The sequence below is a fragment of the Dermacentor andersoni genome, chromosome 6 (assembly GCF_023375885.2).
Source record: "Dermacentor andersoni chromosome 6, qqDerAnde1_hic_scaffold, whole genome shotgun sequence".
Classification (NCBI taxonomy): Eukaryota; Metazoa; Arthropoda; class Arachnida; order Ixodida; family Ixodidae; genus Dermacentor; species Dermacentor andersoni.
Genome location: NC_092819.1, coordinates 176,237,888 through 176,258,016, shown reverse-complemented (window position 1 = coordinate 176,258,016; position 20,129 = coordinate 176,237,888). Strand labels below are relative to the sequence as shown.

Genomic DNA, 20,129 nt, shown 5'->3' with positions numbered 1-20,129 from the left:
TCAAAGGCTATCAACGCCACGGCAGTTGATGAACTCTGCTATCCTATCACTCAGCCTATTCCCACCCCACGCCACCCCCACTTGGTCCACTAGAGTGTTGGCAACCATTTCCAGAACCACAGGACTCGAACAATGGAGCCATGATGGCTGCAACGCCAACCAACTAGCAAAACAATGACACTATGGCATAGCTTGGTCGCTGTATCTGGCTTCGTCTATAGCACCACAATGGCAGTGGCGATCTCAACAAGCCTGTCACGAGTGGTTGTAGACGTTCGAGACTGCAATTGCTTACTTGAATGTCCACAAGGACACAGCTCTGATGCAGAGTTTGTTGCTTTGAATGCTCACAAATCGCCCTAAACTTGTTTTCAAGGAAATCAAGGAGCGCATTAATTTTCAGTTTACAGGGCCCTTGATGTGTCTTGGTAAATTCAATGGTTTTCAAGGGTTTCAAGTTGGTGTACAAATGCTGCTTAAGGCTCAGCTAGTGGACGGTGTTGTTTGTAGGACACGACATTGTTGCCGAGGCATCACTTGCTTAGACTGTCCAGACTTGAAGTTAAATTGTATTTTCTGTGCACTTTCCAAACTAACATATAAAACAATCCATAGCCATATAATATATACAGTTTCGTAAAGTAAGATTATTTAGACTTGAACTGTAGCAGCCTTGCTAGATACCAAAAATAGAAAAAAAAAAAGCTAAATCCTCAGAAAACTTCACATACATTCCCAATCAACAGTATCAACTGAACCTGCGCTAAGTTTCCACGTCTATAGGTTTAGTAAAGCAATGAAGGGGGCTAGTTGGCGGACGTTCACGATTATATTGCGCTTAGTGTTAACACTGACGATTTTAAGTGAAGGACAGGACGTGGACGGACGTTCACGTCCTGTCCTTCACTTAAAATCGTCAGTGTTAACACTAAGCGCAATATAATGACGAATCTATATGTTTACAACAATACAGTGACTTGAGTGCAAGTGTATTAGCCCATAAGAAAGAGTTATTGCAGCACCAAGTGAGCCTAATCCATTCTAGCACCCCGGCTGCAGTACACATCACATTCATAAGGCTGCTTGAAGGTTTGCATACTTCAACCTGCTCTTTCATTCGGGTTGCTATTTAGAGGGCCCCTCACTAGGCCACATAGCAAATTTTGGTTATATGTTGCATGTGCCCTCTACTGAGTGTTCTGCCGCAAAAAATTTTCAAATCGGTTCATTAATAGCAGAGATAGAAATATGAGTGCCACGCACCCATAATTTCAGGTGTCTCCACAAGGGAAATTACTTCCCTGCATTATCCCACCCTGAAGCCTGAGGGTCGCGTGAAAAAATATGTCAGGGGCCCCCCTTTGTTCCCTCTCCCGGACTTTTGCTGAGTGGTACACTTCCACTGACGGTTTCGTACTCGAGCTGTTATGAGTGTCTCGTTTTGCACTGCGGACAATTTTGCGCGCTCTGCATGACAACACGCAATTAGCGGTATTAGCGTGAAAGGGCGAAAGAGCATAATTGTGGTGCTAGACCACGGTAGAAAATGTCAGTTTTGTTGTCTGTGCATGCAACTGCCCAACTTAGGAACAAGCAGACAAAACGAAAGTACATCACTCTTGCTATGGTACCAAGCAAAACAAAAACAATGAGACATTCAGTTTGTATGTTTTATTATTTCTCTAAAAGTTATATTTGCCTACTGAAGTAACCCATTAAACAAATAAGTGAGGTTGCACCTTACGTCACGTCACTATGAGCGACGACACAGTAGGCAATGTACGTAGGCACACTTGTGCAATACACGTCAACTCTCTGGTTGGGCGCGCGGCCCCCATGAGAAAGGCAAATGGCGCTTGGTTCGAAATTTAAGCTCTTTCCACGGCACATAGGGATGCAATACTTAGCAGACAAGTTCGCTAGTGAGCATTGTATGCACTGCACTGGTCAGTTCGAAATGGCCAGACCTGGTGAGGGGCCCTTTAAAACCCTCCTGGTCAGCTTATTGGACTATGACTCCACACTTGGCAGCCAACCCTGTGGAAGCCATGCAAGTCTAGACTGCAGTTCTCTATCTGCAACATTCCCCCCAAAATTACTTCACGTATTACAACTACCATGCAAGCACGATCAAATGAGATATTGTGCACCTGTGCGCTTCCAGTATGTGGCATACAATGTCATTCATGATGTGGTCGCAGAAACGTGTGAACCCACTTGTTTTGTGGTAAGTAGGCCAACATCTCCTAGCCTTTCAAGTAACAAGTACAACATACTTTGTCATGTAAAAGTTATAGGATTCTCACCCGTGCTCCTGGGACAAAGGAATGATAGCACAGCAGTGCAAACAATCACACGGGCATTTATTGCACCTTTCATAGATCAATGCATGCTAGCTAAGTTGCTATCCCCAAAACATGCCGATAGGCGCGCAACAAATCTAGGAAGTCCGACTCACTGCGACCGAGTGAACATGTTTGCCCCGTGCTGGATCCCAATGCCTGGTCGTTCGTTCACGCGAACGGTGGCGCATTCGAAGGAGGCCACATGAGACGACGCGGCACGTTGGTACTACTTGCCGTCCCGAACCAAAAGAGCCTTCCCCTTTCAGCGTCCGAGTAACCCCGCCGTGAGGCGGCGTAGCGCAACACTCGCGCCATTCGTACTGCGCTTCAACCACACCGACTGCCGCAGGCCATGCGGCGAAGCTGGATTGCAGGAGATGAAAGCTAGGCGGGAAAACAAGATATCAGGGGACGCGTAAGAGTCTCGCATCCCCACAAAGTATGGGACTTAATTTTACATGGAGTTGCATGGCCTAACGTCTTTCTTTCATGCAAGATGCATTTTTTTGGGGTTGTCAATGGGAGCAGTGAGCGAAGCCTCGCCTAATTCTGGACAACAAGCATTAAGCCCACCGATGCCCAATGTATTTGTCTCCTTAATTGCGACAGCACTGATACAAACAGAACTACACTGAAAATATCATGCATGCCATACTTTAAATGTGGGACGGCCTTCAACAGTCACCAACCGATTATTTAGGTAAATGGTTGATCATCCAGACAGCTTTATAGCAATATCATTACTCCTAAATACGTCAATGTACAAGGAAAACTGAAATTTTGGATGCCTAACAGAGTGCCATTTGGTGTTTCTAAACCAATCTGCAGGTTTAATGGTGTGTTAATTTGACCACCAACGCAAGCAGACGTCAGGTTTTTTTTTTTGAACGCTGACAGCATCTACGTGACAAAAAGCAGTGAAGACCATGAAATAAGTTGTGTTTGGCCTAGGCAGTTTGCTCATAAATTACATACGAAACCCCAATTCTACATTCAGAAACAAGCTGAATTGGCACTTTTTTTCTGACAAAATGAGACACTACGTTTCATTTAACCATTCCTACAGGAGTAAAATCACGACCACATTACACTAGTGCTCTAGTACTCACTACGGAAAGGTTATTTTAACAGTCCTACTTCCCACAAGGTTGAAGTTTTGCATATGCCAATGATACAGATACCTACAGCATAAAGCCTTTAAGAGCAGAAATGTGAACAAATAAAAATCATTTGCACATGTTACACCACATCCAATTATTGTGACATATTGCAATTTTCACAACAGCTATTTTACACTACCTGCTATGAAATAAGAAAAGATCATTGGACTTAATTCCCCAAGGCAACTCTCGTGTTATGGGACACGCGACCGTGTTATGGGACACACGGTCGAGGGATCCAGATGAACCACTTGGGTTTAATATGTACCAATTTCTTGCTGTCATCCCAAAAGAATGTGGCTGCAGGAATCGAACCTACGTCAGCATATCACCCACTAAGTAAGCCTGGTTGCAGTGCGAGGAGAAGCACATTCCAGCAAGGCCAAATGTATACAAACATTGTGCTCATGGACACAAGGCACTCTTCATTGGAACTTAAACTGCATGGTGGACGAAAAAGTTAAATCTTGGTGGCCAACATGAAGATATCAGGCCTGCCACAGCAAGAAGCGCCATCATTAGCCAAGAAAACGTATGGTGAATGTCGGTCAAACCCTTGGCAGGCCAGAGGTTGTTATTAAGGCGGTCGTGCCTGCTGGCTCATTTGCCTCTGCTTGTTCTCCTGAGCCTTTGAAAACAGAAATCATTCAGATGGCAAATAGTGGGGCCTAGAAAATAACTACAAGCATCTCTGGACATGTGAATTGCTCTGAACACATCTCACTACAACAGCAGCATGTCTTTAAAATTTATACTGAAGATTACATGCACAGAACCCAAAGGGCACTGGTGGGTGTACATTTCAATGTACACAAGTGTGATGTCGGAAGGGGAGAAAGACGAAAACAAAGTGAGGCAAGTTCGAACCACATGTATCAAAGAAGAAAACTTGAAGTGCCCAAGACATATCGCTGCCAATAATATTTTCCATGCCGCCAAGTAGTGTGGGGAATGAGTTAGCAGATGCAGCTATTACGTCGGGCGAATTCTTCCAGCGAGTTATGCGCGAGAAAGGATAATTTCAAAACCATGGTGCAACAGTTTATCTCTTCGCAGGGATTGGCATGTGGGGGGTTTTAGGTAATACTGTTTACTGATGTGGAAGGCATCATGGAATAAGTGAAGGAAATCCCGGAAAAGCAATGGCAAGTTATATGCGATTCCCATGATTGCATGAATTTGCAGCAAAACAAGCAGCACAGTTGTGAATGGTTTCCAACTTATTAGTATATTATTTTCAAGATCCCACACCATTGGCGTATGTAGTCGTGCAAGAGCCACACTTTCTATTCGCATTTTTTACAAGGTAATGGTCGGCCATTGCAGTGCCAGTTTTCTGGCCGTGTGCAGTAACCTAGCTCTTTCTTGTGTGCAAAAAGAGCAGACACTTCCTCACCACTGTTCTTGCCAAGAACGTTCATGGATACAGTGGTTCTCAGTGCCCCCCTTGATGGCATCTGGTATGGCTGGGATGCCTTTCACAACAGTGTCCAAAGCACGCCCCATGGTCAGAATCGAAGAGTATGCCCACAAGCTGCGACCACAGAGTGGAGTGGCTCATTTTTTAACAATAAAATTAAGAAATCAGTCTGCCGTCAAAAGTTAGTTTCAGCATGATGCTTACATGTAGGTCTGAAGAAAATGTTACGCCCTGAATTTATCATTTTCGAAAACGGTGCTGCCACCTGTACTTGGCGAGTAATCAAATTTTAATATTTAGTTTTTGGCTGAAGCACACGCAATTTCACTTGGGTTTAATTTTCTGCCCATTTCTGACATCATGAAATAATTCTGTTTAGGTCAGTCTGCAAGATGGAGGCACTGTCTCAAGGAATTTACTTTTACGATAATCTGTGTATAGTGACAATTTCTTATGCAATCTTCTGGCCTATGTGTTTATCCTATACTATTTCACTCTCAAAGGATGCTATAGCTGCCATAGGTAGTCTTGAGTCCAAGTGACAACTGGTACTTCTTACAGAACATACAGATAAATAGTGGAAGTAACATTAAGAAAGAAATAAAACACAGCAATGCACACATTGAGATTCACATTACGCATTAACAAGAACTCATGTGAGACGAGAAAATTTCTGGCGATCATACCCAGTGAAATTCCTGTAGATGCTCCATTTAAGTCTCCATCTCAATGTTTTCTTCAAAACAAGCACAATAGATATTTCTGGCTGTAGCTGTTGTGTTTTATATGCCAACGTACAACTTAAAAAGTATTGTCGCAGTAATGAAATACTATAATTTGGCGAATAATATAAAGCGCTCTTGATTCCCCAAAACGTTCTTAACAGGCATTCTTCTCTATTGTCACAGCAACAAGCTGGGCCGCAAAATGCCCACGAAGCGCAGTTCACTGCCGCAATTGCTTCTATACATACACAGAGTAACCATCAAGATTGTATCACGAGAAACCAACAAACAAAGACGTGAAGGACAACATAGGGAGAATTACTTCTACTCACTAACTGAATTCAATTACCAAGTACAAGTAATTTTCCCTATGTTGTCCTTGGTGTCTTTGCTTGTTGGCTTCTCATGATGCGATTAATAAAAATCGGGCCCCTCGGTTAACCCCCTTTCTTCTCATTTATCAATATTGCAGTTACTTCGAAAATGTTTTAGAAAAGAGGTAGCTCACAGGGAGAATTGCTGTTAGCTACTGCATATGGCATTGCTGTTTGATTTTCAGTGAAAAATTTGCGCCACATTCTTTAAAGCTTGCTGCTATCTGAGAAGATTTACCACGCTTTGTCCACTTCAGAGCCGAGCACCTTTCTTCACTTGCATTTTGGAATCATTTTGGTTATCTTTTGCAGGGTAGGAGTGCAGTGTTTACGCCACAAAAGACTAAACCTGCCTTTGTAAATATACTGTGTAGCTTCTCTGTTCAATGCATTCCAGGGGGGAAAAAATACCGAAAAGTTGGTAAGACATTAGCTTTGTACGTTTCCAAGCAAGTCACTAAGAGAATATCAAATTGACAAAACATCAGTGGGAAGGGCAGTTCACCGATGTACACAGCAGAATTACACTGGGTCTCCAGCGCTAACTCGAGCTTGTACTCTCCCATGCTTTCGGCGACTTCGTTGACAATGGTGCACATTTCCATTAACAATTTCACAACTGCTCTTCATAACATAAGTTTCGCAGCGGTTATTAAGCAATGTCGCATGTATATTCAGCAGTAAAGTGATCACTACAATGTGCACCGGCATTGCGCCATGTGGAGTCGTTTGAGATATATAATCAGCACTAACGACGAGCGCATATTCAGATACAGAAACAGTAATGTGGCACAGGTGGAATTAAAGAGTAAGGATCGAGACATTAGATTCGTAAACAAAATGAAACGGCTACATAACACGAGCTACACATCGTAACTGTGTGCATGGCCCCACTCAGAGAGGCCTTTTCTGTCACCGCAGCAGTTTGGCACCAGAACAAAGGAGGAAGTGCAGCCACAAATTGAGCGCAAAGGGTTGCCATCTGCTACAGTTTCCAAGTGTGCTTTCGAAAGTGCCCGCTCGGCGATGCCTCTGTACAGGCGGTGCATTACGCACATAGGTTGGTGTCGTTGCACAGGTAGATTGTCAATGGACACAGGGCTACGTGTCACTATGAAGCATTTGCACCCCTTTCAGAGTACTAGTTTTGACTAGGTGCAAATGAAATATAGCAAAATCTCCGGCATCAATAGAGTCAACACAAGCTAAAATCACTATAGTTCGCAGATATGCATGCGCGTACTCTTTAAGTGAAAGGGTTTAGCATCTGTAATCTTTGAAAACAATCTTGATCTGCATTTTCAAGCCGAGGCAATGGTTTCACATACAGTGGGTACATGCCATTTGAAAATTCAATAAGAAGCAAATGAAAGAAAATATTCACATGCCTTTAAAAGGATGTAGCCTCCATATGCTACTTTTTGTGCAGATACTACTTTTGTTTTTTTTCCTGTGTGCAAGAGCCTATGTGCACCAACTGAATATTATTGAAATGGTCAGAATTCTGATAGTCCACCTTTTTTCTGGAATGAAATATAGTGCATTCATTTTCTTACTTTCTCATTGTAAACACAGATTTAACACTTTTCAGTTCTCCACCGACTATCACCTCGAACTCATCTATTGTAACAATCAACACTGTGTATACAAAGCATTCAGAATACTTTTGTATCAATAAAAAATTATTCACATATAAACTGGAAAAGGAAAGAGAAAGCTCGCTCTGTAGTATTAAATACAAATTGCAACAAAGCTTATTAATTACTACACACTGCTGTCAATGAGTGACTAGTTCAATAACTGGGCCTTGCATGTAAACACCTTAGAAAGTGAAATATTGTGGCATATTGTATCAAGAGTGTTTTTTCTTTGGTCAGAAAAAAAAAAACAAAAAAAAAGCCATTTGGTTACTGCATCTGCAGAGTCCTTGAGGAGTAAAACTGTTTACCCTACCCGGTCTTACCGTCTGCCAGCGAATGGCAGTCGTGTAAGCGTTTGAGCTGCTGCTATACTACGAGGATGCAGCACAAGACAGTGTGCAGGACCACTGCTGCATAAGCCCCACTGCTAGTGCCCTGTCGTACTGTTCTCACACTGTGAGCAGAAACACTTTTTTGCACCTTATCTAGACGATTTATAAAAGGCACATGCTACAAATGAAAATTCTCACATGACTTTTGCTACAATTTAAAAAATTTTGAGGAATATTTTGAGCTACTTTGGTGGTTGGATAGTATACCACAGGTAAAAATATAGCACACATACATAAATATACATGGAACATGACAGCAACAATTCACCAGCAGTGTTCATATCCCCTGCTTACACCTACAAAAGGACGGGGGCAGAGGATACGCCACACAGAAGCTACAATACACGGCCCCGGAGATCTTGCACATGATGCAACGAATTACCAGCAGGAAGAGGGGACTCGGGGAACAGGACCTGATCCAACTAGTGCAGACTCTGGTTGTGAGCCACATTGTGCACTTGGCACCATATTTAAATGTCAGCCACGTGGAAGCGGAGGTATTCGACCGGCTGATACGCAAGGCATACAAGCAAGCGCTCATGACTCCCACCCGGAACGGCTATTTTTCGCCTTGAGTGGTGTGCAACACACAGAGAGGCCCACTGCTTCTTGAAACGTCTTGGATATTCCGTATGGAAGACCAGCGCACTGGCAAAAATCCCAACACAAATACACCTTTAATACTACTGGAAAGGCAAGCACTATGCCTCTGCCTCGGGCTGTCAAGTTTTGTGGACAACGATGCACTTAATCTGGAGTCTGGAATTATTCCGCTTATATCCAGATTTAAGTAACTGACTGTCCCGACTTTCTTGAAGCTTTATAATGCGTACCAGTCCCATTTGCAACATATTCATCAATTCTCCCGAATGATTTTTCATAACAAATTGGCGCCGTTACCCAACAGCCACAAGTTTTTTTCTTCAGGGGCTTTATAAAATGTTCAAGTTCGTCTACCAAATCAAATTCGTTCAAGGTAAAACTTCTTAAAACACGCAAAACTTCTTCCTGCGTGCACACTTGAACATCTCCTTCCAAGATCAATTTCAGTCTCACTTGATAATTTCTATGGACACAACACAAAATTTAGAGAAGGCCAGTGTTGGCATCCTTCCAAATCAGCTTAAGTGGTCTTCTGTTCTGCATCTCACTGATATTCCTGCCTGAATTCCTGGCAATTATTCTGGAGACCCGGAAATTGGGGCCACATAAATCTGAAGTAATAGTGGTTGTAGATGTGCTTTCAGTCTGTGCCCATTTAACTTGTAATAATCGCTCACACCTGCCGAGTATATGTTCGACTAATGTCCAAGACAATTTGTCTGAAGTCCACTTTCTCTGGGTCCCCGGACATAGGGGAATCTGTTTAAATGAATCAGCCAACTCGCTCGTATCATCATCGCTAAATAGCCTGGCCTTAAACGTTCTTCCCGATTTCTTGTTTATAAGAGGAGCTATATTTAAGTGCCTTTTATTGTTGAATTGCAGTGAATCATCCACTTTTGCCACAGATGATTTACGACATGTAAAATTTCGGTGGAACATGAACACAAACAAATGCCTTTCACGCCAATGCGAGGTGTCGTTATCAAGCTTCCGCTGTATAGTTCCCTGCCTAAATTTTTACCTTCACAAACTTGGTTTATCCACAACTAACCTCTGCTGTTTTTGCAATGCACCAGAAACTGTCAACCATCTCCTTCTTTCTTGACGCCGCCGCTTCCCCTACTTCTGCAGAATGTTCCTCGTATTTCCAATTAGTAAACTGGTCTTATTTAGCACTAACACGAAACATTTTGTCTTCTGGTGCCTGTCAATCGGGCGATGATCACTGCACTGCACAAGTTCACTGAAGCATCCAGAAGGGTACGCTGCCAGGGTAGCGACCGTGGGACATGTCCTTGTGTTTTTTTTTTTGGTTTTGTCAGTTCGTTTAATTTTTTATTTCGTTTATGTATGGGTATTCTTAAATCTGTTACCAGGTGATTGCCAAAGGTTTCATTCTGAATGTTCACCTTTATTACTTTCGGTATGTTGCTGGGTGTACATTTCAAGCCATCCAGTGTGGCCAATCCCCCTCGTTGGTACGACCCATGTTTTGAGACAACAATAACGTCAGTATCCTTGGGCGTTTCATGCAATTAACACGTCCATCTTTGTGAGGGTTAGCATCTGTTATTAAAGATGAAAGGACACTCAGAATGCCCTCAAACCAGTATTACTTGTTTACACCTAATATTATTGCGAAAAAACAAAAAAGACGGTTTCTGAAACGAATAGGTCAACATATCCTACTTCATTTTTTTGGAAGAAATTAGGTAGAAACTATGCAGGAACAAATATTTTTCTGCAGAATGCTCGATGAACTAAACAAATCATTGACATTTCAGAAGAATAATTTGGCCTTAACTTGGCCACACCTGAATATTTATGCTAATATATTAATGACACAGCAAGAATTAGTGACTGCAAATTTTATTGTATATGCACGTCTTTTTTTTCAAGTGCGAAGATTTCAATGAGCTTGTAGATGCAGCCTATACCATTTTAACTTTTATTTGGGGCACAGTAGACTAGTAGATAGTGCAAAATCAAAAGCTGTATTATTCGCACCTGTTGTGCCATAATTCAGATATGCACCTCGGAGACCCAAAAGTTCAGGCTATGAAAGAAATGACATTTCACTAATTTACAATGAAGGCCTAAATAGGACAAACATGTTGACAATGCACACGAAACACAGCTAGGACATGCGGTATACAATTTAATATTCTGGCAGATGCTTCCATCGGAAATAAAGCTTTTACTTTATAATGCACTGTTCTTTCACATAAACCTACTGCAAACTTGTGCGGGGGTGATACTTGTGAAGAAAATATTTCTTATTAGAGAAAAATATTGGTTCAACATAATGGAAACAGACACCTATAAGATTGAACTGCCTTGGGGAGTTGAGTGTTTTGCCTGAAAGCTTCAAGCACTTGTCTTTCCTGCCTTGCAGGTTCTTGCTTTAATGCAATACATTACATGCAAAGCTTGCTAGCCAAAGTTTACTTTCTCAAGTTAAGCAAAAGTCCTGCTGGTTGCTTTTTCCCGTACTACCTACAGGTTTGAGGGACCACTGCGCTTTCGCTTAAACTAGCGTACAATGTACTCAATTTTTACCAACGAAAATTCAACCCTCACAGCCAAGACACGCTTGTTTGGGAATTTCAAGGTGTCACCCGTCTTCAGGTGGTTTTTAGGTACTGTGTGAGGAGGGCACTGGATTTAGACACTTAAGTTTGTATAAATTATTTTTGATTAGAATCTGCATGTACAAAGCATTGCACATTGTGTTTTGCTAGCAAAGAAAATGTGGCAGGAGCCTCATCAAGCTAGCACAGCAGCACTTGCTCCTATCGTGCCATTTTTTTTTGCTATTTTGTTAGAAAAATGCTGAATAAAGAATTGGAAAGCTGGCACACCCTTTCTAGCACACTTGATTGGCATTAAGTCCAATACCTTCTCATATGGATTCACACAGGAACTGGCATTCAAGTAATCCTTCTTCTTCACTCTGCTGGCACTAATCAGTTGTAGCACGGTCGGTTACATTCAGCTGCTCCTCAAAACCGGCTGTGCGCATCGTTTCACAATTGTCGGTCGCCATCTTTTATTTCTCGTAGCGAGCCGCTGTCAAGCGACTCATTTGTTACGGCAGACTGAAATGGTTCATTTTTAACGTAGCACTGCTTCGCGTAATCTTATATATATTGTTTGTAGCCGCTTAACTCTTGCGATGACTGGTTTGCAACAACCCCTGTAGACCGCGCATTCATGAAGGACGTTGCCGAGCAACGCTGTGACCGTGCCGCACGATGTGGTTCGTATGTGCAGGCTACCAAGATATTTCTCCGATCCCGCGGTCCCTGAACTCTTGCGCTCGGCTGCGCATACCCACAAAACTCTTCTACCCAATCAAAGCCTCATCGCTCGTACTGCTCGATCCACACGTGTCGCGCACTGCCAAAACCCATCGAGCGATTGCGTCCGGTCAAATTAGGCGCCGTTACTTTACGCACCGACCGATACGTTGACATGAGAAATCGCTGCCTTCTAATACTAATCGCGTGGCGCGACATCGCTGATTAAGCCACCGTCCAGCTTGCCGATATACAAGGAAATGAGTGGCCACTGTCCAACAGCCGGCAAGAATGCATTCTCAAAAGGCGCTTCGCGGAGAAGCCGCCTTCCGAGACAAGATTACCTCAAGATTCCAACCAATGAATCTGCACCACAGCCGATGAAGCCCGATGCACAACTGTCAGAACGCGCGCGAGCAGAGCGAATATGCGTAACCAGCGTCACTCGCATCCCTCCTAACACGAACGGCGGCACTCGCTTCCGTGCCACAAGCCGAGCGAGCGCGTTCACGAAAAGGTGGAGGAAAACCAAAATTGTCGCAGGGCGCAGTCACATGTGCGTCGTCAAACGTTCCTGCCAGCGTCGTCCCCATCTCCATTGTGCGGGCGCGCGGAGCTTTACGTGCTAGGCCTAATGTGCAGAGAAAAGCGATCGCGAGGATCGAATCGGTTAGTATGCAACTTAAAAACAGTGCCCGTGACTGCGACTGTCGTCGCCACACCGGTGCCGCTGCGCCCGTGATGTCACCGCCGCATGCCGTTCCAATTTGTGGCCGATACGAAACAATCACGCTCGTCCATGACCTAATGAAAAAAAACGCTACCCGCTAGCACGCGGTTAAGCCTAACAAAAGCCTAGGCGCCACCGGATTGGCTCATGCCCAACACCGCCGTTTGCACGGGCAACCACGATTTGACGAGCCGGCTGGGCTCTCTAGTAAAGCGCGCGCCCATTGGCTGCTTACTTGTGCGCCTGCTGCTAGGCCTACTTCGTCCTTTTGTTTGGGGCTGGCAAACCCCCTTCGCGTGGAAAACGCGGTCGCGACGGCGGTCGTGAGCCGGCAACGACACTTTCTGAAAACACTACGGGCCGCGCACGGCACTGGCACGCGCTTCAGTCGGTGTGCAGCACTTGGACAGTGCCGGCATTTATCAAATTGCACCAAAAGTGATAGCAGAGACTCATAAAGAATGGCGGGAAAGGTTGGCAGCTTTTGAATTGGAGTCGTCGAGGAGCGCAGAAAAATGATTTCAAGCTTTAAAAACCGAGTTCGGAGTGATCGGCCAGAAAAAAAACGGCGGAAAACGTCGCGCAATGGATAAGAAAACGATTTACTCACCCATTTATCGCCTTGGTTTGGATTCTTATACGATAAATTCCCCTCGTATTACCATCAAAGCGTCGCCGCACTACATCTAATCTATTGTGTACACTCTCCCTACCAGACGTTTGCGTCACTACAGTAGCAGTGCCGCCGGTGGCGCTACCTAGCGGCACATTTCCGGAGTTTCCGCCGAGTGGCGTCGTAGGCAACGGTCGCGTGGGCCGCAACCATCATGTTCTGGGCCGGAAACCCTGTTCTAGCACCTGACGAAGCGGGCTTTGTGGAGTTGATGCTTCAAGATTGCGTGTTAATCGCCATGCGTCAAGTCAAACACATTTGTTATTAGCGGCCTTGCGAGGTACGTTTATAGTCGAAAGAGTATATGTTTACGTACTAGGTTCCGTTTCTGTGACACGCACGATGTCTGCGGAGAGTCGTTTGTGGAGGGTTCAGCGGTTCTGCAATGCTCGGGGGAAGGTTTATGCACTTTAAGCATGGTTTTAAATTTAAGTGGTTACGCTTGTGCACATCTTGCGCGTCTGGGATCAGTCGTTGATTGGTTACGAGGTGTTGTATCTGCTGTCGTTTGCATTGCGCAGTATCGTTAAAGGATTTCGCTGCTCGACTGTTGCTATTCGAGTGACTCTCAGCTGTGTCGTGGTTGCTACTAGTGCGCCTGAACAGCGTTTGCCTTTGATATTTCCAGTGATATTTGCTGCCTCACAATATAACGCCCAAGAATGCGTTGTTCTGACGCCTCGTCAAAACCTTTTCATGAGTGCTAGTGGTCGGTGCGCCGTTTTTTCTGAAAGGCAAGGTCTGTTTGCTCTCACACCGGTTCTACTCCATGTCCCACTGCTGCTCTTTAGTAGCGTTTGATACGAGCGTGCCCTCGAGGTAAGGGTACGAATGCGATTGGTACGAAGTCATCGGTGACAACTACGAGGGCCTTGTCCGTGTTTACTTCGTGCTGTTTTATATTTCACCCAAGGGTGTCCGAGCTTCGGCCAAACTTAAGCTGGACTGAGACGTTTCTAAAAGAGAAATTACACCATGCGATAATGTACACGAATGACGAGCGTGCGTACTACGTGTGGCACGCACTCGTCGGCATATGCATATTTGGTGCAGTGCTAATGCAGATACGCCTTTAGAGCCCTACGCTTCGTGTCTACGTTTCTACAGCCCCTATGCTGTGAAATAAATGTTTTTAGTATTTCTCGGGGCAATCAACGTTGGACGTTGGACCGCGCCGATCGCACCTTTCTTTCGGCGCTCTGCCTTCGAAACAACACCACCGATCTTCCCGGCGGTGGGCCCATAGACCGGGCCTGCTCTTCTGTGGAGCATCTCCGCTCGTGCCACGTTAAAGATGCGTCGTATTTGCTTCCTTGGCTCCCGCCTACCGATGTTTGCACATGTTATTGCAGAAGCACGCTTATTTAACTCAAAGGGGGCCATTCAAAAATGCTTTTGAACAGTTGCGGAGAGCCGCATGCCTGGCATACAGGAGAGCAGGCTCGGTCTCGAATACTGCTCTCCCAGGAAAATCGGTGTTATTTAGAAGGCAGAGCTCCGCAAGGCATGAGAAAATCTGTCGGATGCACCTTACGAGACGGCGATAGAAATATGATGCCGTCTTTTGATATCTTTTCCCTAAGCACTGCAAGTTTTTCAAAATACACAAATTTCAACTAGCCGGGCGTGTTGTGTTCTTGTTGAAAGCTTAATGAACTTTTGCATAAGATTTCTGATCTCACAAGAGTCTTGCTCCCGTTTCAGGGGATGTTTAAACAGTCTGACGACTCCAAGCCGCCCGAAGGCGGCAACGCCCAACTTCGTCAGAGCACGTCTGGGAATCCGTTTGCATTGACTGCTTCGACCGCATTCTCGTCGGATGCCTCGACAGTAGTGAGTGGTGGCCCGGCAGCCTCGACCCAAAGTTCCTTTGGGAATGCCAACAAGCTTAGCTTCGGTGCCAAGTGGGATTGCCCAGCAACCACGGCACCCATTTTCACCTTTGGAGGCTCTGCTGAAATGTCGTGCAGTGCAAGCCAGAGTGGGTTCAAAGCAGAACAAGGCCTCTGCGGAATGGCAGAGCTTGGAACCAAGGCGGAACAGTCGTTCAAGCTGCCATTTTCGTCATCCGGGGCTGCTACCTTGTTTGGGAATGCTGCGCTCGGCTCGCCACCTCCTTCAAGTGAGGCAACAATGTCGTCATTCAGTGGTGTCGCTACGTCCCAGCCAGTCCTGTATGGCAACAGTGGAAACACACCAACTGGAAGCTCAGCTGTGTTTGGCCAGAGGAGCACATTTTCAAGCACCCAAGCTCCTCATAGCACCACTGCAATTGAAGAGCCGAAAAAAATGGCCCAGTCAAACATTTTTGGAAACACAAAGGAGGTGTGTGGTGCTGGTCAGACGGGTGAGAATGCTGCCTTCTACTTAGCTTCCTCACAGCAGGTCAAGCCTGGCATGTTTGCCAACTTGCAAAAACTGCCACCAGCCACAAGCTCTGTGCCACCTAGCGTGTTTGGGGTGCAGAAGCCGAGCGAGGTGACCTCTGGAACAGCAGGCATTTTTGGCAGCGAATCCGCCACTCTCGCAGTGCAGCCGACGGTCCGGCGTCTTTTTGACAACATCGTAGAAAAGGACAAGACCTCCGAGGATGCACACCAGCCTACCGAAAAGGTTGGCTGTGTGCAGCCATTGTGTCAGCAAAGGAGGCATGGCACCAAGGTGAGGCGCCACTGTCTCGTTTATATAAGTCCTAACCAGGACTGATATATATATATAGAATCCTTCCCTACTTACCCAGCTTTGTGTAATTACCTGGGAAACCCACAACAATCACTGTTTGGTTACTTATGACAAAATTATTTATATTCTCCGGACACCTTAAATCTGTTGCACTGTAAAGCAGGTTCATGGTCCTAATACTTTAGGGCCCTGGTCATGTCAACTTAAGGAAAACTAATTAAAAAGAACTGCTCATTTTATTCATTCAAACACAACTGCCGGCATAACTGCTGTCAAAGTGAGCCTTTCTCTCCTGTCCCTTGCATCTCGCCAAAAAATTTATTTAGCACCATTTCATAAGCTTTCTCACCACATGGTGTATCTCTTTACACTTTGCATTGTGTGGCCCATCGCATCACCACCTTTACTAAACTTGCATTGCTTGTGCAACATTTTCCCAGTCCTTAAATATCGCTGCAGTGGAAGCATGTTCTTTCCATCGACGATAATTCCTTCTTTTGCAATGCAGGATTGCTTATCAGAGTACGGTTTCGTTTGCTAATGCATGTTGCTGTACTTTGCTAATAGTTTCGGTTCTTTCTTTGTACTCAATATATTTATTCCTGGCTCAAGTTTTACGTTTTTCTACCTGTACTTGTAAAGCTCTCTTTTACTTGTAATTGCTCTGATATGTGTATACCCACCTGCCTCTTATTGTGAAAGTTGTTTGGAAAAGCTTGCATTATTGATGAAGGTGCACCTCTTGTTCTGCGTGTATTGGGACTTTTACGAGGCAGCTGCAAAACACTCGAGGCTACCCATACACTATAGGGCTCAGAATGGCACCAACTTTTTCAAGTGCACTTGGAATGAAGGAAGCGTTGTTACATGTTAGGCACCACAAAAGAAAGAATGGGAACTTGACCTCTAACCAGTGTGCTGGTCTATTCACAGGGAATGCGCAGGTGTCACCGAAGCATTCAACAGTGCAATTGATGTCGTTTACTGAACCTAAGTAGTTTTGAGATGTGAACTCAAAATCGCTTGAGCTGTGTGAACTGTCGATGTTGCACTGTCGTGCTGCGAGAGAGCAGCTTTAGCCGCATGGTTTCATTGCACACTGTGGTCCCACTGTGTCTTCATTGATCTTCCTGCAGGTGACTGCGACGCCCGAGGAGATCAGCGTACTGACCACATTGCTGTGCAACCAGGTGCCTGCGGAGCTCAACGACCGCGAAGTGCTTCTCGAGCACTTTGCCCAGTTTGGTCGGGTCGAGCGCATCACCTGCAACCCCAAACGCAAGAGTGCTACCATTCATTTCACCGACCACGTGAGTGAGAACCACAGTGTTAAGCGGTGCATGCAACATTGTCAGTCCAATTTTACTGTGAAAATTTACTGGTGCTCCTACATAAATAAATGAAGAAGTCATTTTGTTTGCCATCTGCTTAAGGGCCAACTTCAATGAAATTGCCTAATTTTGTTATTAGCAGCCATTAAATAGCACCTATGCAGATGACGTGTGTACCCAGCGGCAAAGCGGTAGCTATGCGGATATGGCGAATATTGAAGAACCGTGTGCAACTGTTGATCTCTCAGTTGCGCCATGTTGCGCTTAGCAAGCCCAGCGCATTGCTCACTTGTCATTTGCGAGTTGACAAGCGTCTCTCTCTCGGCACGTTCTCCATGTTTTGAGCTGTTGCAAGAATGCCGATACCGTTGGGTGCTCGAATACTTACGAGCAATGGCTGTGCAGTACACAACGCTGAGTAGAGGAAAACCGAACACATCTTTCCTGTCCCAGCTTTCAGAGCACAAGCGTGCACAGCAGCACAGCAGGTAAGTGCGACGCAGGCTAGCTAACATGCACAAAGCATGTAATCTGCAGTTGACAAAGCTGCACAACCTACATTTCAACAGCACAGCCACTTACCCATCAAGGTCTGCTTCGCAAATGCTTTCTCGGGATGACTATAAGTACTACAGTCAAATCTCGATATTGTCACGTGGTAGTGACATACAAAGAACACAGTAGTAATACTGTGAAGGACGAAACTAACTTTTATTGCGCGAACCTGTGCCCACAAAAACAGGCTACACTTAAAGAACGTCGAACACAGTCGGCGGTCGTCAAATCTGATCAGCGGGTCAAGCACGTCAGCTTTTATACATCAGTCGCTGACGTAGAGTTTCATATTATATAACTAAAGGGAAATCTGGCGCTGCGATCGTTCAACCATTATGGGAATGATGGGAAGTACAGGCTACGGATTGGCATTATCTTGACTGGCAAACTAGTCTACAAGTATTTTTTGGCAGTTTTAGTTTCGCTTCAAGCGCAATAGCTATAACCTGCAGTGGGACAGTGCAACGCAAAGCTCTCTGCCTTTGTTCTGTTGCTCGAAGTGGTGATAGCGTGTTGGGCCAGCGGCAGGGACGATGTTTGTGTCGAAGCCGTGACAAGAAAGCAATGGCGTCAGGAACGTTGAAAGACCATGTTTTCACCGTTTGGACCATGATTTGTTAAGTGTGCTAGCTTAGCGCTGTAGCGTTACATGCTTTATGAAACTTCAGAATCTGAAAAAGAAGGCACTACTGATACAAGGCATAGACAGTTGTACTTCTAGTGGCTTGACAATCAAATTTTATTGAGGGCTTCATTATGCATAGCTCGTTTATATGCTCATTAAAATGCATGTTTTAGGACTTTGAGAACACAAACGTGGTAGGAAAGGTTGCTGCTTCCTGGCTGTAGTCTAGTCTCCCAATATGGGTAAGTGCAAAGGCATGCCGTAACGCTTCGGAAGCAGTACGTCAACGTAAAAGAAAATGAAGCATACTCATAGGAGGCCTCAAGCATCCCTGCTAGCAGTGCAGCAGATGTGCTTAAAAGTACTTGAAGACGTTCAGCAATCGTGAAAGCTGAGGCAGCCTTTCGAAAGAGCGAGAGAGTTCGCAAGTGCCTGCAGTCTGTCAGAAAAGTCTCGCGTTCGCGGCGAGCAGGCGTCGTAGCAGACGACACTTGTAGCATTCCTCTCAAGGGCGCAACACTTTCTCACAACACAGCAATTTTATTTCAATAAATGCTTGATGAGTATTTTTATATAAGTACATGCACGGTTGTTATTGCTGTTGTAAAAATAAATAAATAATTATTCTTTGGCGTTTAATCGGGAACATAACCGCACAAGAATGCATACCCTGGTGTGTCCTGGTGCATACCATAGTAAAACGTGCTTCAATCTCCAAGTCATACAAAGTTTATGTAACGTGTAGGGCATTATATACGACACTGCAGAAATAAGATTAGATTTTACACGATAATATTTGAGTATAGCTTCGTTTACTGCGCCACAAGCAAACGCCGCTAGTCTAAAGATTGAAGTCAATCCGAAGCCTGTACTTCCCATCATTCCCATGTAGGTTGAGGCAACGCTCTGGAGAACCCCCATAGACACTAGTGCCACATTTCTCTCTAGGGTGTTTATTTAGAAACCCTATGGTCGTCGAATGTTCCAGAGTAGTCACTGGGACCTGCGTGTCTTTCGCAAAGTTCTACAATATTCGCGTCGCACATACATGCAATCAGATTACTCAAGGTTCGGTCACAGACAGCGCATGGAACCATCGATAACATTGCAGAAACTTCCTATACATGCAGGTGCGTCCTGCGCTGTGCGATAACATTTGTTAGGCAGTGAAACGTGGTCGCCCGGTAAAGATAAAGAAGTACATGTGTCATTATAATGAATCATGCGTGACCGCGGAAAATTGTTCGTTATTCTGGAATGTTGTTTTCGGGAAAGGCCCAAAATGAACCATTCCACCCATCAACCCATCAGTTCGTACTATCCATGAAAATGTCGCTGTTCGGTCAGGGCCTGCGCTGTTGCTATTTTCCGTAGATTGCGCTGCCATGCACTGTCTGGCAAGAGCACAAAGCTGAGAAAACTACTGCCATGAAGGAAGCCCCATGCCGCTTTCAAAGCATGTTTCTTGCCTTTTGTTTGTTTTTCACATATTTGCCGTGGACAGCGCAACTGTCTCCCTCCTCTTGAACTATTCTAAAGCACGCTTAAACGACACTGTCCGGAAAGTGCCAA

General features: G+C 44.9%; 2 protein-coding genes and 1 pseudogene across 5 annotated transcripts in view; 1 reads left to right on the top strand and 2 right to left on the bottom strand.

Moving 5' to 3' along the window:
* The window catches only part of LOC126523944 (uncharacterized), an 89,607-nt gene extending 76,208 nt beyond the window's left edge, over positions 1–13,399 (bottom strand). For 2 of the 4 annotated variants that reach the window (XM_050172355.3, XM_050172357.3), the window contains exon 1: positions 13,302–13,399. In XM_050172355.3, coding sequence (XP_050028312.1) covers positions 13,302–13,305 — 4 coding nt within the window. In that variant the 5' untranslated portion in view covers positions 13,306–13,399. Of the gene's footprint in view, positions 1–7,412; positions 7,548–10,071; positions 10,229–13,301 lie in introns of all 4 variants that reach the window. The other 2 variants (XM_072288892.1, XM_072288891.1) reach the window with 2 other exon arrangements.
* Positions 1–20,129, bottom strand: part of LOC140219041 (uncharacterized) — a 500,311-nt pseudogene that overhangs the window by 430,345 nt on the left and 49,837 nt on the right.
* Positions 13,479–20,129, top strand: part of xmas (RRM_XMAS2 and SAC3_GANP domain-containing protein xmas) — a 388,469-nt gene continuing 381,818 nt past the window's right edge. Inside the window, exons 1-3 of the mRNA XM_050172352.2 lie at positions 13,479–13,644; positions 15,069–16,025; positions 17,183–17,356. Of these exons, the coding sequence (XP_050028309.1) occupies positions 15,072–16,025; positions 17,183–17,356 (1,128 nt within the window). The 5' untranslated portion in view covers positions 13,479–13,644; positions 15,069–15,071. The remainder of the gene's footprint in view (positions 13,645–15,068; positions 16,026–17,182; positions 17,357–20,129) is intronic.